The sequence below is a fragment of the Serinus canaria genome, chromosome 3, assembly GCF_022539315.1.
Source record: "Serinus canaria isolate serCan28SL12 chromosome 3, serCan2020, whole genome shotgun sequence".
Classification (NCBI taxonomy): domain Eukaryota; kingdom Metazoa; phylum Chordata; class Aves; order Passeriformes; family Fringillidae; genus Serinus; species Serinus canaria.
In genome coordinates, this window is record NC_066316.1 from 110,940,862 (window position 1) to 110,956,732 (window position 15,871).

The window sequence follows — 15,871 nt, forward strand, 5'->3', positions numbered from 1 at the left end:
AGGAAAATTACAGGAATAAACTTTCTTTTATCTTCAAGCTATTTGCCAAGGCAAAATGCCAACTTTTTAAAACACACGCATTACATTAATGAGCTAAATAGAATATTCTGAGGGAAAAAACCTTCCTGAAGTGTTTAATTTTCTAAGTTTATTCAATAGAGAGTCTCAGAAGTTCACAGGATCATAGAATGGTTTGGGTACGAAGGGACACTAAGGACCATCCAGTTCCATCCCTGCAATGGGGACACCTTCCACTATCCCAGGTTGCTCCAAGCCCTGCCCAGCCTGGCCTTGGAACCCTTCCAGGGATCCAGGGCCTCCCCATCCTCACAGGGAACAATTCCTTCCCCCAGTATCCAAGGAAATTCCACTCTGTTTTTAAAGTTTCCGTTCTGTCAGAGATTGGGTGACCTTATCTAATGATTTTAAAAAAATAAACCAGGTTCATTCTCTGCCCCTCAGACCTCAGACATCCACACAAGGTTCCCCTTGTGTGACTGTAACAGACCCATCCATGTTTCACCCAGTAGCCTCTCAATTCCAGAAGAAACACCATTAACTTTAAAATCACATTTTTGCATCAAAATATTGCACACTCTCTCATTTCCATTTGCACCTTGCATCCTCGTGACAGGGCCAACTTGGGAAAAAAACCCCATGCATAATCTTTCTATTTCTTTTCTTTGTGCACTTGACAGCAAACTGTAATGTGTTGCTTTGCCTTTACTGAAAGACCATCAGGCATCAACATGGGAACTAAAAGATCTCATGGAAATCATTGACAGTGGAATTAACTCTCAAAGGCAATCCCACTGCAGCAGTTGCTATTAAATGCTCAGCTTTTAATTGGTTTTCCTTAAAAAAATGTATGTATTGACAACAGGGGACTTCAGCAATACTAAAAATATATATAAAATTCCAATAGAGATGAACTATTTTAACTATTCCTTCATTACCCTTAGTGAACGTTAAGGCAGTAAAAACAAATATATTCCTGAGCAGCCAAATGTTTTCCTGAAAAAAATTTGCTAACAGGATGAAGAGCCTTATTTTATCCCTCAAAATACTGCTCCAAAGACAGTGGACCCAACAAGAGTGGATTTCATGTGCAGAACGAGTCCACTCTTCCTACCTTAAAGCCTTTTGTCCAAGGTGTATTTTACTGCAGCTCTCCTAATTCTTTCTCTCAAGGACTCCAACTGCACCACTCCACTGGAATTGCTCCCAGCTCCCTCTGTGACACCTTCCAAGATGCATCCTCCAGTCAAGGTGTTGATATCTCTCAATGGAACTCATTTCTCTCCTCCTTCACATAAAGAAGTTTCCAGACCCATGAATTGAGCATTCAGTAACCTCCAGACAGGAAGAAAACATAAAACTTTCTCCACATCTTGTTTTGGGCCCTTTTTTCACATTTTCTGACTGGTTTTCACTGTGCTCCCCTCTCAGCTTCTCCAATTTGCTCTTCTTCTTCTTGTCTCCCACAGTTCTGAAGTCAGCCTTTTCCTTTCCTTTTTCCTTTCCTTTCCTTTCCTTTCCTTTCCTTTCCTTTCCTTTCCTTTCCTTTCCTTTCCTTTCCTTTCCTTTCCTTTCCTTTCCTTTCCTTTCCTTTCCTTTCCTTTCCTTTCCTTTCCTTTCCTTTCCTTTCCTTTCCTTTCCTTTCCTTTCCTTTCCTTTCCTTTTCCTTCCCTTCCCTTTCCCTTTCCCTTTCCCTTTCCCTTTCCCTTTCCCTTTCCCTTTCCCTTTCCCTTTCCCTTTCCCTTTCCCTTTCCCTTTCCCTTTCCCTTTCCCTTTCCCTTCCCCTTTCCCTTTCCCTTTCCCTTCCCCTTTCCCTTTCCCTTCCCTTCCCTTTCCCTTTCCCATTCCCTTCCCCTTTCCCTTTCCCTTTCCCTTCCCCTTTCCCTTTCCCTTTCCCTTTCCCTTCCCCTTTCCCTTTCCCCGTCCTTGTCCTTGTCCTTGTCCTTGTCCTTGTCCTTGTCCTTGTCCTTGTCCTTGTCCCTTGTCCTTGTCCTTGTCCTTGTCCTTGTCCTTGTCCTGTCCTGGAATTTTCCTTGGAAGGCTGCAGTAATCCAGTACTCAGCTTCCAGATAAGCTGACACCAGGTTCTGTATTAGTGACTCCATAAAGTGCTTTTCCACCCTCACGTTTCTCCTGAGCATTCTCCTCTCTCCAGCTGTCCTACTGATGTTTCTTTGATGTTATTCTCTTCCAATGCACAAAAAATGTAAAGAGTCAAATTCCTCATCATTCAGAGTATTTTCCTATCCATCTCCAGTCCAAATTTGACCACCTTTGATGTTTACCATTACAGAACCACACGAAGCTCTGTCCTTCAACACCATCTCTATCCCCATGTTCAGAGAAAAATCCCTGAATTTATCCTTTTGCAGTATCTTACCTATCACTGGTCTTTCTTTGAAGAATTAGGAAAACAATTAATAGCGATCTGTGCCTTGGTCATCATTCACTTCAAAGTTTTTTTCCATCTTGGACTTGATGATCCTAGAGCTCTTTTCCAACCTTAATGATTCTGTGATCTTTTATGCATTTTACCTCCACGCCCCTGGAATTTGTTCATTTAAAATTCTCCCAGTGAAAGCCTCCTGATGTCATCATATTCCCTTTCATCCAAGTATTTTTCCATCTCTCTCAAATGCCTCCGTGTCTCCCCAGTGTGGTGCACCTGGACACCTGTCCCTGTGCACCCGTGAAGTGGGAATGATTTCCCTCCTCCCAGGTGGAAAACTTCAGAATAGAAGTAACTCATTCATTTAAGCTGCTCTACTTGGAATACAACCCCAAAAAGTTACTTTCAAATGTCAGCTATAGCTTTTATTTCCATTTTTCTCTTCCTTGCTGGACACCTCAGTGTCATGGACCAATGAAAGCTGTGTAATGCTTCATCCAGACCACGTGACATGAGTTCAGTCTGGCTGTGACAGGCCCCAAAATATTTTATTTTAAAAATAAACACATTAGAATATCTGGTATTTCAGGGCTGACTCTATCAGTCTTTCTGCTATCACATGCCTGTTATCATTTGTAGGCATTTCCATTAGAGATAAGTGAAGCCAATGCCTCTGAGGACAAGCCAGAGGTTTTTAGGAGTCTAATTTTGGAGCCAGATGCTTTGCTGATTTATTATTGAAGGGTGAAAGTGGATCATGTGACAGGAAAAAGGCTCCTTTTACCTGGGCTGTTCATACAGAGATGATGACAAAGAATTTCCTATTGACTCTCCACTTTCTGGGGTTTTTTATTAAACAGCCAAAAACTGGGGAAGCTCTAAGAACATAATAATGAGTGACTGTAGCTGTTACAGAGACCAATAAAATGAAAAGGAATACTGAGAGAAGGAAAAAAAGAAGGAATATTGCAGCCTCCCAGAAGAGGCAAGAGACAGTGAGAGCCGAAGTCTACATTTCCAGAATTAACCAAATAAAATGAAAAAAAATACAAGAGCAAAAGAATGAAGGCCTATAAATGCATGAAAAAATGGGACATGAAGGACTAGACCTGCAAGGGCCTTGGGTCCTGCAGATTCCCAAGGTCAGTCAATACAGTGACCATATCTGGCAGCTTGTTTTGCAGAGTTTTGCACGTCCCAAATTAATTCTGGTCCAGGATGGGCTATGTCCTCCTGGCAGCTGCCCCCCTGCTAGCTGTACTTACCATTTATCATTTTGACAACATCATGTATGCCTGACTGTGGTCTTTCCCATACCACAGAAAACATCAGCCTCAGGAGTGGAGAGTTCCAGCTGAATCCAGGTGAAAATCAAAGCAGCAGATCCACCAGCCAGGTGGCTTTAGGGCTGGCACTGTCACACTGTGGGGTAGAGTCCTCCAGATTTCCAAGGCAAATAAATGACAAGACCAAACTCTATGGGAAGCTGTCAACAACTTCCTAATATCACTGTGGGATTATCCTTCAACTGCTCATCATGTGTTGGCATTCCACCCCAATGTGAAATTCCAAATCCATGGGTCAGTCTCCACTAAATGTGCTCTTCTTCAGTTCCTTTAAGACCAGATGGTTTCCAGAGTATAGCAAACAGATTCTGCATTCCTAGGTTGAAATATTTTCCCATTCTCTCCATCCAGGAACACCCAGAATACTTCCAATACAAAGTGTAATATGGATTTTTAAATACCATTAATTGTTTATTATCTCCTTTTAGTTCTCAGGAGAAAAACAGTTACAGGTAGGGCTGAGTGGCATTTAAAAAGTTTGCAGTGTGCAACATGAAAAATAAATGTACAGAACTTGAGGTAGAAATAGTTATTCTTAATAAAATCCACTTACAGCCAACTTGGGTGGAGTGAAAATAGACTTGTGGCTAGAAATTATCAAATATCTTCAATTATTATAAAAATCGAGGCTCTAAAAAAATCATATAACTAAGAGAATTCATCTAAAATTTGGTCCAGTTAGGCTCTCATAATTCCATGTATCAGGAATAAGAGCATATTCTTTGTTTTGCACTAATAAAGGGAATTATTTTTAAATTCAGGTACAAAGTGCTTTGTGCTCAATAACTGAATTTTCACTAATTAAATATTTTTAATGGTTCTGGAGAGATAAGTATCTCAGAATTCTTCATCTTCACCCAGCCATCAGCCCAGAGAGCGCTGGGTTTTCCTTATTTTCCACTTCCATTATATTTAATACTTTCACAACAGGAATACCTGGGAACATCTGTGCACAGGTATCCAAGAGGATAAAATACACATTTGGTGATTTTTTTGCCTCCCCTTCAAAAAGTTTCCTTTCACTCATTGTAAACTAAATCCAACGCTGAGTAGGTTTTAATTGGTGTGTGAATGTTTAACACGAAGATGACTCCTTAAACAAGGACTTAAGGAGAAATGAGTTCATGCAAAAGGGTGGGTGTGGGAGGCTGCAATTCCACAGCAACAAGGACTGCATGGAGGGACACTCAAATCCTGCTGATGGCTCCTCCATATCCCATCCTCTGGACTTGTGTCACCAGCCCAGGCACAACCAACAACATCCAAAACATGAAACTGTGCCCAACTGTCAACTGGGAACACTTCCAAATCCAGGAACATCAGAGGAACGTACTGGTTGACCAGGGAAGGGCCAGACCCAGGATCTCTCCAAGGATTTAAGGATGATCTGAATCATCTCCATGTCCCCAGCCAGGGGCACATTCAGAGTCACAGAAACAATCTGCAATTCCCACCCTGGTTTTCCTGCATGGAATGAGATTCTCCTCCAGTAAAAGACAGCATCTTTCAGGTCATTTGAAAAGCAAAGATGGTTAAGATGGCACAAGTGACCAGGTGTACATCAAACAGCAAAAAGTGTGGACAACTGGTGAGAAAACAAATGCATTAAAGCCACTCAACAGGAAGATATGAGGTGTGAGGTCCTACCCCAAATCCCTTCAGTGCTCAAAACTCGGGTTTTAAACAGGAATTGTGTTCAGCTGCCAACAACATGAGAAGACCTTTCAGAAGCAGAACTTCAGAACAGAATGTGGCAAACAGATGGGCTGTTGGTCAGGCTCCTTCATTCCAGAGGATGCAGCTGGACTCCAGGGCTGTTATATCCATTTATGCCTGGATTTATGAGAAATGCTAACAAAGTAAAGGAGGGTTAGAAAATCCTAAAACTGTTTTAAGAAAATGATCTTCTCTAAGTTTTGACTTTTTGAAATTAGTATCTTAAGAACCAACTGCAAAGTTATCTCTAGGTCATCTTATGAGTATTTTTCTTCTTGATATAAAGATGTACTGGAACATACTATGACATTCTGCTTAAGAATCCACCCTCTACATTTGGTTTGCCTGCTCATTTCTTCCCTTTCCTGTTCCCTTTCTGAGTGGTAACTCAGAAAATTGTCACTCAAGGTCCTACTGAAGTGAAGCATTATTATTCTGTGAGAAGCTTATTTTATTAGAAGTTGTCTGAGTGCAACCTGTTCCAGATGAGATTTTATCTCTGCTGCTCCCCAGGACAAGCTCAGTAAGTGCAGAAGAAGGTTTGCATGTCCTTGTTTAGGGTAAGAAGAAGAATCCTTAAGGAAGAACATAAAAGGAAGAAGCAATATAAATAGTCCACATAGATCCTATATATTGCAATGTTATCTCTGGTGCAGTAATTTTGATTCTGATGATCTTAGATGAAATCTTATTGCAGTTTGCTAAATCAGCCAGATTCCCCGATGTGGAATTTTGCCATTTTTTAAAATGTAAACTCAACATTTGGGTGGAACAGATGATGGCAAATTTTTTTCTTCAAGAGGAGCAGATCAGCTGCCAATCTACTGATCCCAATCTCAACGATCTCCTGAAGTTCCTTCCAGCCTGGATTATCCTGTGATCCCATTCTGCCATACACCAGTCCCTGCCAGTCCCACCAAGGGCTGTCTGGAGTCACCCCTCTCCTGCCTCAGCCTGTTAAGTCATCAATGCCAGACTCCTTTGAATCCTGCTCCCACTTTAGGAGTTCTGGGATGAAATTTTCAGGAGTTGAATGATTGATGGACCAAAAAGTGCATTTCTGAGCCTGTAAACGGCGAAGGGCAATGTCAGAAACAGGAAGACACTTCCATTGTCTATCCCTTGCACAACGCTTCTCATTCCTCACTGGGTTCCTAAAAGTTTTGAGCCAGAGGTTCAGGCACCAAATCTCTACCCCCAAAGTCCTCAAATCTAAACAAATGTCCTCAAGATGAGGGATTTATGTCTCACATTGAGGACACTAAAAAAACTCGTTTCCACTGGAGTTCTGCTTCTCAGCCATCCCTGAAATGTGGACATTCCTTAAAGCATCTCTGGAGGCTCCTAGAAAGTCAAATTCCTGAGCTATCAAGCCGAAACTACAGTAAAAAATACAGGTATCATCTACCTGGCCACATTTCTCAACAGTAAATAAGACCATATCTTCAAAATAAAGACCCAAATAATCTCCACTAATTCAAATTTTGCCTTACATGCAACAGGCATTAACTACAAGCAATACATAAGAAACTGCAATAACCATCCCTGGATTGTGATGGGTTTTATTGCACAGGTTTTTATCTGATTTGTACAAAGGGCTTATTTATGTGCATTATTTTAATTGTACTGGAGTTTTAAATGCAAGTGTCATATGTATCATAAAAATTTGCAACAAAATAAGTGCAATAATCAAATGTATCCATATCACAGAAATTCTATACATAATAATTAAGATATAAGCATGGAAGGATAAAGCAATGCCTATCACACAATAAATTACGAGCCAAATAATTCAGTGATTGCAAAGTAAAAATAAATTTAATAAAAAGTATATAAACCTGAAGTTAAGGCAATGAACACCACTGTAATTTGAAGGTATAAATTTGACAGGAAGACATTAATTAAACCAGAGAAGCTTTTAAAGCTGAAAAAATTCAAAAGGAAGTACTGTACTTTAAAGAAACAGAAAAGGACTAAAACACAGGAATTAGTACCTGAAATATTCAAGCTACCTTAAATCTGCCTTAAGGGCTATTCTGCACTTATCTTCTCTCAAATCAATTAAAGTGAGGACTTTTATTATTTACTCTTTGTGTGTTCTGAAGGAACTAAAGATGCTGCACCTCTGCAGTTCCATGTGTAAACAACTTCACTCTCATTTGGATAACCTGACTTTAGAAATTCCTTCATTATTAGCAATATTGTATATAAGCATGAACCAGGAAAATTAAAGAAAGTAAAGGAAAAAACTTTGATTCTGTGAGCTGGTATTTGGTGTAGAGAGTTAAATACAAATACAGCTTTTGACCCTGGGCAATAAATAAATTTTTAAAAAAAGGCTTTACACTGAATATCAACTACATGGACAGGTCATTAATAGAGCAAAGCCAGGTCTCTGTCTGGGGTTGGTTATCACACAGACACCTCCATGTGAGCTGGTCACTGGACCCTCCTGCAGCCAGTGGAAGAAAACAGCATTTTGGGCACTATTTCCCTAATTTAAATGTCTTTTGATGAACCAAACACACCAGGGCCCATTCTACCTGTGACAGCTGAACTCTGGGTATTCCTGCAGCACCACCCAGCCCCTTCCAGTGCTCTGTCCCACCCTGTTCCTGCTGCAAGGGAAACTTTGCCCCACACTCTCCTACCTGCGGTGGAAAGAGAAGCAGTGGGAAACCGAATTCCACGTCTGTACCTGGGATATTCATTCACGTAATTATGGAGGAACATGTGGGATCCTGGGCACAACATTCCCTAAATGTGTAGTGCAGTGTCATTCCTGCACTCAAGATAAATGGACACAATCAGTCAAAGCAGCCAAATGTATCCCAGGACTCAAACAAAATCAATTAAATATTCTCTAGTCAGGAAAAATAACCTGAGTAAATATAACCTTGTGTTTAACTCTCATAACTGATAGGTTTAACACCCCAAATCTGGCAACTTCAGATATTTACATCCCTTTTCAAAACAGCAGCAACGAGAAGCTCCTGAACCCTGCATACCACAACCACCTTCACCCAGGAATAATTATCCCCTTTTATTACACAACTCTGAATGATCCCTCAGAGCAGCATCCACACACAGCCCTCTAGGTAAAGATCCTCTGCATTCCTTTTTCATTTCGGAGAGGGAAATTACAGCATGAGCACGAGAAGCCTCCAGCAAGGCTCATTTGGATGCACGAGGCTGCCAGTTGGGTGAAGTTTCTCCCCATTTAGGCGCTGCTGTCTCCCAGCAACCCGGGCTGTTGCCAGGAGAAGCCCCGGGAGCGCTTCCTCCGCACCCTCCGGCTGTGAGCCGCATGCTAAGCAGAGCTCCAGGAACTCCAGGGACTCGAACAACTGACTTTCTTTTTTTTTTTCCACTTTTTTGTTGTATTTTTTGAGGGGTTTAGTGATGAATGATGTCACCCTTTCTCTTGGGATGTAGTGAGAGGTGATAAGTAAGCGCAGGGTGACTCCATCAAGGTTATTCCACCTCGAAAGCAGCATTTGGCAGCTGGATGTGCAGCTCTGTAAATATATTTCCTCTATGCTTTCCATCTCTCCAGCATCCTCTGTGCCTGTTAACTTCCTCTGGGTTGTTATTTCCTAGCTGCCAAGAGCAAAAAAGCACATGCAAACAACAGCAAAAAAAAAAAAAAAATCTCTTTATATTGACTTAAATCTTTGCTTCTCCTTGCAGCACCTTCCAAAATATAAATTGCAACGGGGGGGTTAAAAGCAATTCCTGTTTTTCCAACAAGAGCACAATATTTACAGCTGTACAGTTGGCTTGAAAATTAGGTGTTTAGTGTGTGAATATAATTACCTGACAAAGCGCACAAAAAAAAAATTAAGAGAACTTAAAAAAAAAAAGCCATGATAGGCAGGATTTCCAAGGAAATTCATCCTGGATGTGCCTGTAAAGAAGTTGTAACCACAAATTTGAGAAGTCTTTTCAGATAATAAATAATCACTGGGGTGAGATGTTTCTCTGCTGTGCATTCTGCTTTCAATCTTGGCATACACAACAAAATTGTAATGAAATTTAATAATTTATGGAAATTGATGGCTTGAGTGTGTTTGAGGCAAAAACTGTCTCCTAGAATGAAGAAATAAGTAATTAACTCTTCTGAGTTAGAAAGGTAAATTGCAATTTGCAAAGTGCTAAACCACATATGACATTGTTACTCAACACACTCCTGCAATGGAAGCCAAGTCTCACTTTTTTGGCCCATATTTCATACAATCTCAACAAAAATGGACAACTAATTAATTCACTGTGTAGACTTGTACCACATAAACAAAGTGGTGAAAATTTTGAAGAAACAAATCCTCCTAAACCTTGAGATGAACTTTATTTTGAGGTTTTGTCCTGAAGTATGATCACAGGAACCTTTATTTTAGACCTAAAATACAGTGATACTGAATTCATGTCAGAAAAAAATTTTGTATTTGCTCATTATTACAAATTCTATTAGTCAGTAAAGGAAATAAATATTAATATTTTTTATTTTATTCCTTATTTTGAGGACATAGTTTAATGGCGAGTGGAAGTACCAGACCACAGAAGTACCAACCAAACCACAAGCCACTGGTTTGACCACAATAATTTCTGTTCAGTGTCTTAAGAATGGTAAAAAAAGACTAACAGGGAGAGCATGTGGATCCTCTGTCAAATGACATTTCTAATCAATGTTTTCTTTAAAGAACGTGATCTGATTCAAGCAAGAATTAATTCAAGGCAATGCTGTGCTTTTTTTTTTTTTTTTTTTACACAGAAGGTCAGAGTAAGATTCACCATGACCTCCTTCACATTTGCAATTACTGCTCTATTAATCTTCAGCTATAAAGCTAAGAGGCCTAATGGGTTTAGACAATCCTAAGGCTCTCTACCCATGAGCTGAACTTTCTCTGCCTCAAAAAAGTCAAGTCACTACAGATGTGCAAGAAGATACTCTCTGGCACTGCTCATTGGAAAAACATTCTTTTCATTTACTACACATTGCTTTTAATTATTCTTTTAATTTATTACACATTGGGATATTTAGCAGAAAAAACCTCTATATGTGTGTGTGTATGTGTATATATGTATATATATTACTCAATGTCTACATTCATAGGCTCCTTGACTACTGTTCCTACCACTGTCATAAAATAAAACAGTTCATTAAATAGTGTAAGCAATAAATCCTCACATACTCAGAAAACACAGCCATGTTTCAGCAGCAATCAAACTAAAATTAACTCTGAAAAGTAGAGTTATACTAGAAAGGTAGGAGCAGTAAATAATGTGTGTTTTTACTATAAAGCACAACATCTTATTGCCCCATTATACAAGGATATGAAAGAAGTAATTTAAAAAATTAATGCAGATGCTCTATTGCAAGGAAAGAAAACTGAACAGCAAACCTTAATTCCCAGATTATGAAATTTGATAAACTCAACCTGAGTAAGTGGAGTCTGCTAATGCCTGTACTCCTTTCAGCTAATGCAGAGCAGTTTATCCAGGTCTAACTGCACGATTTTCTTGGATCCTCAGTGTGCACTAACATGCTGGAACCTCAACCTCCCTCCAGATGAACTCTGGGAAGAGCCTGGTGCTCCTCCACAGGGATCTCAGCAGTGGCAGCAGCTTCACTTTTGGGAGTTTTGCTGTGGCAGATGGAGCTGCTGCAGCACAAGGAAGGAACTCCAAGGACGTTTCATCCCATCAGGATGAGGAGCAGGAAATCAATGGGGTCTCCAAGAGACAAGGAGCTGAATGTTCTGCAGCTCTTCACCTAGGAAAGTAAAACGCTGCTAGCACCACTGAAGGTGAAGAGGATGGACACTGCAGATCCAGAAAGCTCTGGCAGAACTTTTCCTCAAGTGTCTGCACCCTAAGACAGAGCTTGGCTCACCTGGATGTCCAGGTGTGGTCACAGACCTCTGTCAGAAACCTGGCACAGCACACACAGCTGGAGCAGGGGTCAGAACAGATTATGCAGGATGTAGGAACAATCCTTCCTAGCACAGAGGAATAATCCTACCTAGCTGCACTCTACTTAAACACAACTCCTTGGAGCACAGGGCTCCAGAGGGACACAGTCCTGTCAGTAGCCAGAAGACACTGGAGATGGGGATCCAAAGGAAGGCTGGAAAGGTACACGGTTAGCATTTTCTACTTGCAGATCTCTGGCTTATATAGGGAATTACCAAGGAATAACAGAATTCCCTGAGCTGGAAAGGACCCACAAGGATCACTGAGTCCAACTCCTGACCCTGCCCAGGACACTCCAACAATCCTGAGAGAGTTGTCCAAATGCTCCTGGAGCTGACAGCCTTGGGAATGTCACCATTCCCTGGGGAGCTGTTCCAGTGCCTGACACCCTCTTGGGGAAGAACCTTTCCCTGACATCCAACCTAAACCTGACACAGCCTCAGCTGTTCCCTGGGCCTTGGTCACAGAGAGCAGAGATTAGAGCTGCAGCCTCTGAGAGGCAGAAACCCCTGGGAGGCTGCCAGAGGGAGAAAAAGTCTCTTCAAGGTGGTCTGAATTTGGAAAAAAAAAAACTTTCCAAGAGATTTAAGGAACTAAAGATCATGTAGAATAAGTAAGAACTTCATCAGAAACACAGAGCTGCTTAATGGATTAAAATACAGAGACCAAGAACAAATAACAAAGGAGGCAAAGAAAAGCACCACCTCAGCATTTAGGCACAAAATCCAAAACTGGAGTTTGGCCTAGCTGGGGACACAAATGGCAATAAGAAATTAATTCACAAAAATTACAGGAGTAAAAAGTTCAGAAAGAATCAAGGTGCATTGATGCATACAGGAGACAGCTAAGAAGTGTGTACAGAAAAGACTGAAGACTCAAAACTTCTTTTGCACAAGTCTCCAGAAACAACAACTGCTCCAAAATCTCTCCAGGCTGGTACAGTCAGAAAGAAAAGCACCCAACAACGTGAGGAAAAATGGATTATGGTTGCTTAAAGAAGCTAAATGTATTCAAATCCAAGGAGCCCCATGGAGTTTTTCCAGAGCTGGGAGGCCAAGTTTGCTTGTGAGGCCATCAGAACACTGTGATGGATCAGAAATAATGAAAAACCACAGTGATTGGGGATCTCTGATGATGAGAACAGGGCTACAGTAACAATTGCTTTTAGGAAAGGGAAAAACAGAACTGAGGGGGTATAGGATGCTCAGCTTCAGCTCAGTCCAAGGAGATGTCATGGAGAATGCCCTCTTAGAAATTGTTTCCAATCAGGGAACAAGAAAGTAATCAGGAATAACCAACACATTTACCAAAGGCAAATCATGCTTGTCCAGCTGAGCTGCCCTTTCAGGCTGAAATGATGGCTCTGCTGTAGCACATGTTGACTTCAGCAGGGTTCTGACACCCTCTCTCCCAGCATTTGCTGTGGAAGCTGACAAAGTCCTGGCTGGAGGAACAGCCTGCATGTCAAAAATGGGCAGGAGCAGCAGGCTCCAAAGGCAGGGATCAATACCTGCATGTCTGGTGGGCAGCAGGTGACCCCAGGGGCTGATGCTGGGGCCAGAATCATTCGATAGCTGAAGCAGCAAAGCGAGTGATGTGACAGGAAACACGCTCAGCAGATCTGAGGGCAGCGTTAAACACATAGCCAGCGCAGACACAGCAAACAGCAGAGGAGATCTGGAACAACTCCAGGTCTCCACCAACAGAAACCTCAGGGAGGTCAACAGCAAGAGCAGGATGATCTCAGAGCTGCTGGGAAGGAGCTATGGTTCTGCTGGATGCCAGGTTAAATGTGCTCACAGTGCACATTTTCACAGAGAAAGCAAACTGTGACTCCGGACAGCAGAGAAAAGAAAAATCTTATTCCCTTCAGTGCTGTACTGGTAAGAATTCACCTGGAATACCAGGTCCAGCTCTGGTTCCTGACTCACAAACAACATTAACATGGCAAGGGTCTGCAAGGTCAATCAGCCTTGAGTCGATCATCAGCCTAAATTTTAATTGCCATTCTTTTCTGAGCAATTTACATCTCAACACTGACAGTTCTCTGGAGAGCTATGCTGTTATTAAATAAATACCACATTTAGCCACAGAAAAACATTGTAAAGAACTGTATTTGCTACTATGAGGATGCTTTTTCTACCGCAGCCCAGAATTGTTCTAGCTGTGCAGTTACTCAGCATAAAATGAGCTTGGGGTGTCTTCTGTTTTCCCAACAAACCTGAAGCTGCCACTTCAATCCAGGCAATGTGACACTGTTGGTGCCACCTCTGGAGCTCACTGCTGTATTTGCACAAACCCCACCTCTGCACGCCTCCTCTGAGTCCACTTTCTCTACACCAGAAATAACATTCTTCCTGCTACCTTTCATTTCACCACCACCTTCAGCTTCCTACTAAGTATCTCTAACATGCAAGATTTTATTATCCTCTTGACCACTGGGCCTATGCCATCATCCATTTATAATTCTTCCACCAGCACTTATGCACTTCAGGTGTTTAAGTATTATTTATTTTGAGCCCTAAGTTCTCATACTTTGTTAGGGTCTAGAGGAGGCTGCAGCAGAGATATCTATAAATAAAACCTTGTTCAATAAACACCACACATGTGAACTATCCCATACATGTGTTAGAGCACCTCAGTGCCACTAAAACTCCTCCTGAACAGCACTGACAATCACCTAGGAACACCTTCAGTTCCTAGGAGGACTGTCAGAAAGTAAATTCACTAATTCTGGGCTGCTAGTTTGCTTACCTGACAGCACACATCTACACAAATGAGAAAAATAACAGGAAAAATTATTAAGAACTTAAAAGCACTTTGTAAACAGAATCACAAATTTATTTGGGTTGGAAGAGACATTAAAGCTCATCTCATTTCATCCCCTGCTATGAGCAGGGACACCTTGCACTATCCCACGTTGCTCCAAGTGTGTCTAACCTGGCCTCGGACACTTCCAGGGATCCTGAGGCAGCCACAGCTTCTCTGGAAAACCTGTGCCAGGGCCCCAACACCCTCACAGAGAAAGATTTCTTCTTAGAACACTCACCGAAGATACACAGCATGATATGGTTTTATTTTTATGTAGTACTATTTAACAAAAACAGTAACGGCTAAGAAATTCTGCTTAAAACCCTGTTGCTGGCTTCAGTAAAAAAAAAAAAAAAAAGATAAAACGCATATACAGCCAAGAGGAAATATGGAAAATAACCACAGGATGGCTTGGCTGGAAAGGAATCTTAAAGCTCATCCAGTTCCATCCTCCTGCCACGGGCAGGGACCCCTTCCACTATCCCAGGTTGCTCCAAGCCCCGTCCAGCTTGGCCTTGGACACTTCCAGTGACGGGGCAGCCACTGCTTCTCTGGGCCAACAAGAGCCGCGCTCGCTAGCTGCTCCAACAACCCGTCCATCCCTATTCTTACGACACACAAGAAACATCACTGTGAGAGCAAACCTCGACACAAACCCTTCCCCAAGGGACTTTTATCCCCCTGTTCCCGTCCCCCCTCACGGGACGCACCCCCCGCCGCCGCCATATTCCTCCCCACGCCCCCGCCCCTCCCCTCAGCGCGCACGCGCCGCGCCGGCCCCGCCCCGCCGCCAGGGCACCGCGCATGCGCACGCGGAGAGCGGGGAAGGGGCGCGAGGCTGAGGAGGCAGCGGGCGGGAGCGGGGACGGGGAAAGAGAGGAAGGGAAACGGAATTCGTGCTTACCTGGCACCGCCATGCGCTGGGTCCTGCCGGGCAGCGCTTCGCTCGCCTGCGGCAGCCGGGAGGCCCAGTCGCCCATGCCGAAGGCAGAGCCGTGGAGGGTGCGGAGGAAGAGCAGGAGGTGGAGGCGGTGGCGCGGCAACATCGCCCGCTGAGGGGATGAGGGAGCCCCAGGGAGGGAGGGGCGGGGAGCGCGCCCCCTGCCGAGCGGCGCGGCAAGGCAGCTCCCCTCCCCTCCCCTCCCTCAAGGGAACGCCGCAGGTGCCCTCAGTGACTTTAACCCGAAATGTCCTTTTCTGTGCTCTGCCCGCTGGTTCCTGCGGTGCCCCTCTGTGGAACGCTGCTTTCTCTGAAGTCTGCCCGCGCTGTTGTTCCCAAAGTTTTGGGATCCCTCATGGAGTCCACGTCGCCTCCACCTCATGTCTTCATCCGTGTCACATCCTCCCTCTGGCCTGTCCTCGCTCCCACTTCTAGAGGGGCTTTTGCAGACTCATTTAAGAAAACACGCTACACATTCCCTTCATGCAGTAATGTGCTTTATTTGTACAATTGCCACAGAGTGGTTTGGGTTGGAAGAGGTTTAAGCTTATTTTGTTCTAACCCCCAATAATATATATATTTTTAATTTTTTTTCGTGGTTTTTCTGGCTGTTAATGTTGACAGCAGTCTCCTGTGTTGTGTTTAGCCATTGTACTGTATCATCCCAACTTTGCAGAGTAT

The 15,871-nt window shown here is 42.8% G+C and overlaps 1 protein-coding gene across 1 annotated transcript in view; it reads right to left on the reverse strand.

Moving 5' to 3' along the window:
- MSRA (methionine sulfoxide reductase A) overlaps positions 1–15,341 on the reverse strand; it is a 238,361-nt gene extending 223,020 nt beyond the window's left edge. Inside the window, exon 1 of the mRNA XM_009096207.4 lies at positions 15,155–15,341. Within this exon, the coding sequence (XP_009094455.1) occupies positions 15,155–15,296 (142 nt within the window). The 5' untranslated portion in view covers positions 15,297–15,341. The remainder of the gene's footprint in view (positions 1–15,154) is intronic.
- Positions 15,342–15,871: the final 530 nt, after the last annotated feature.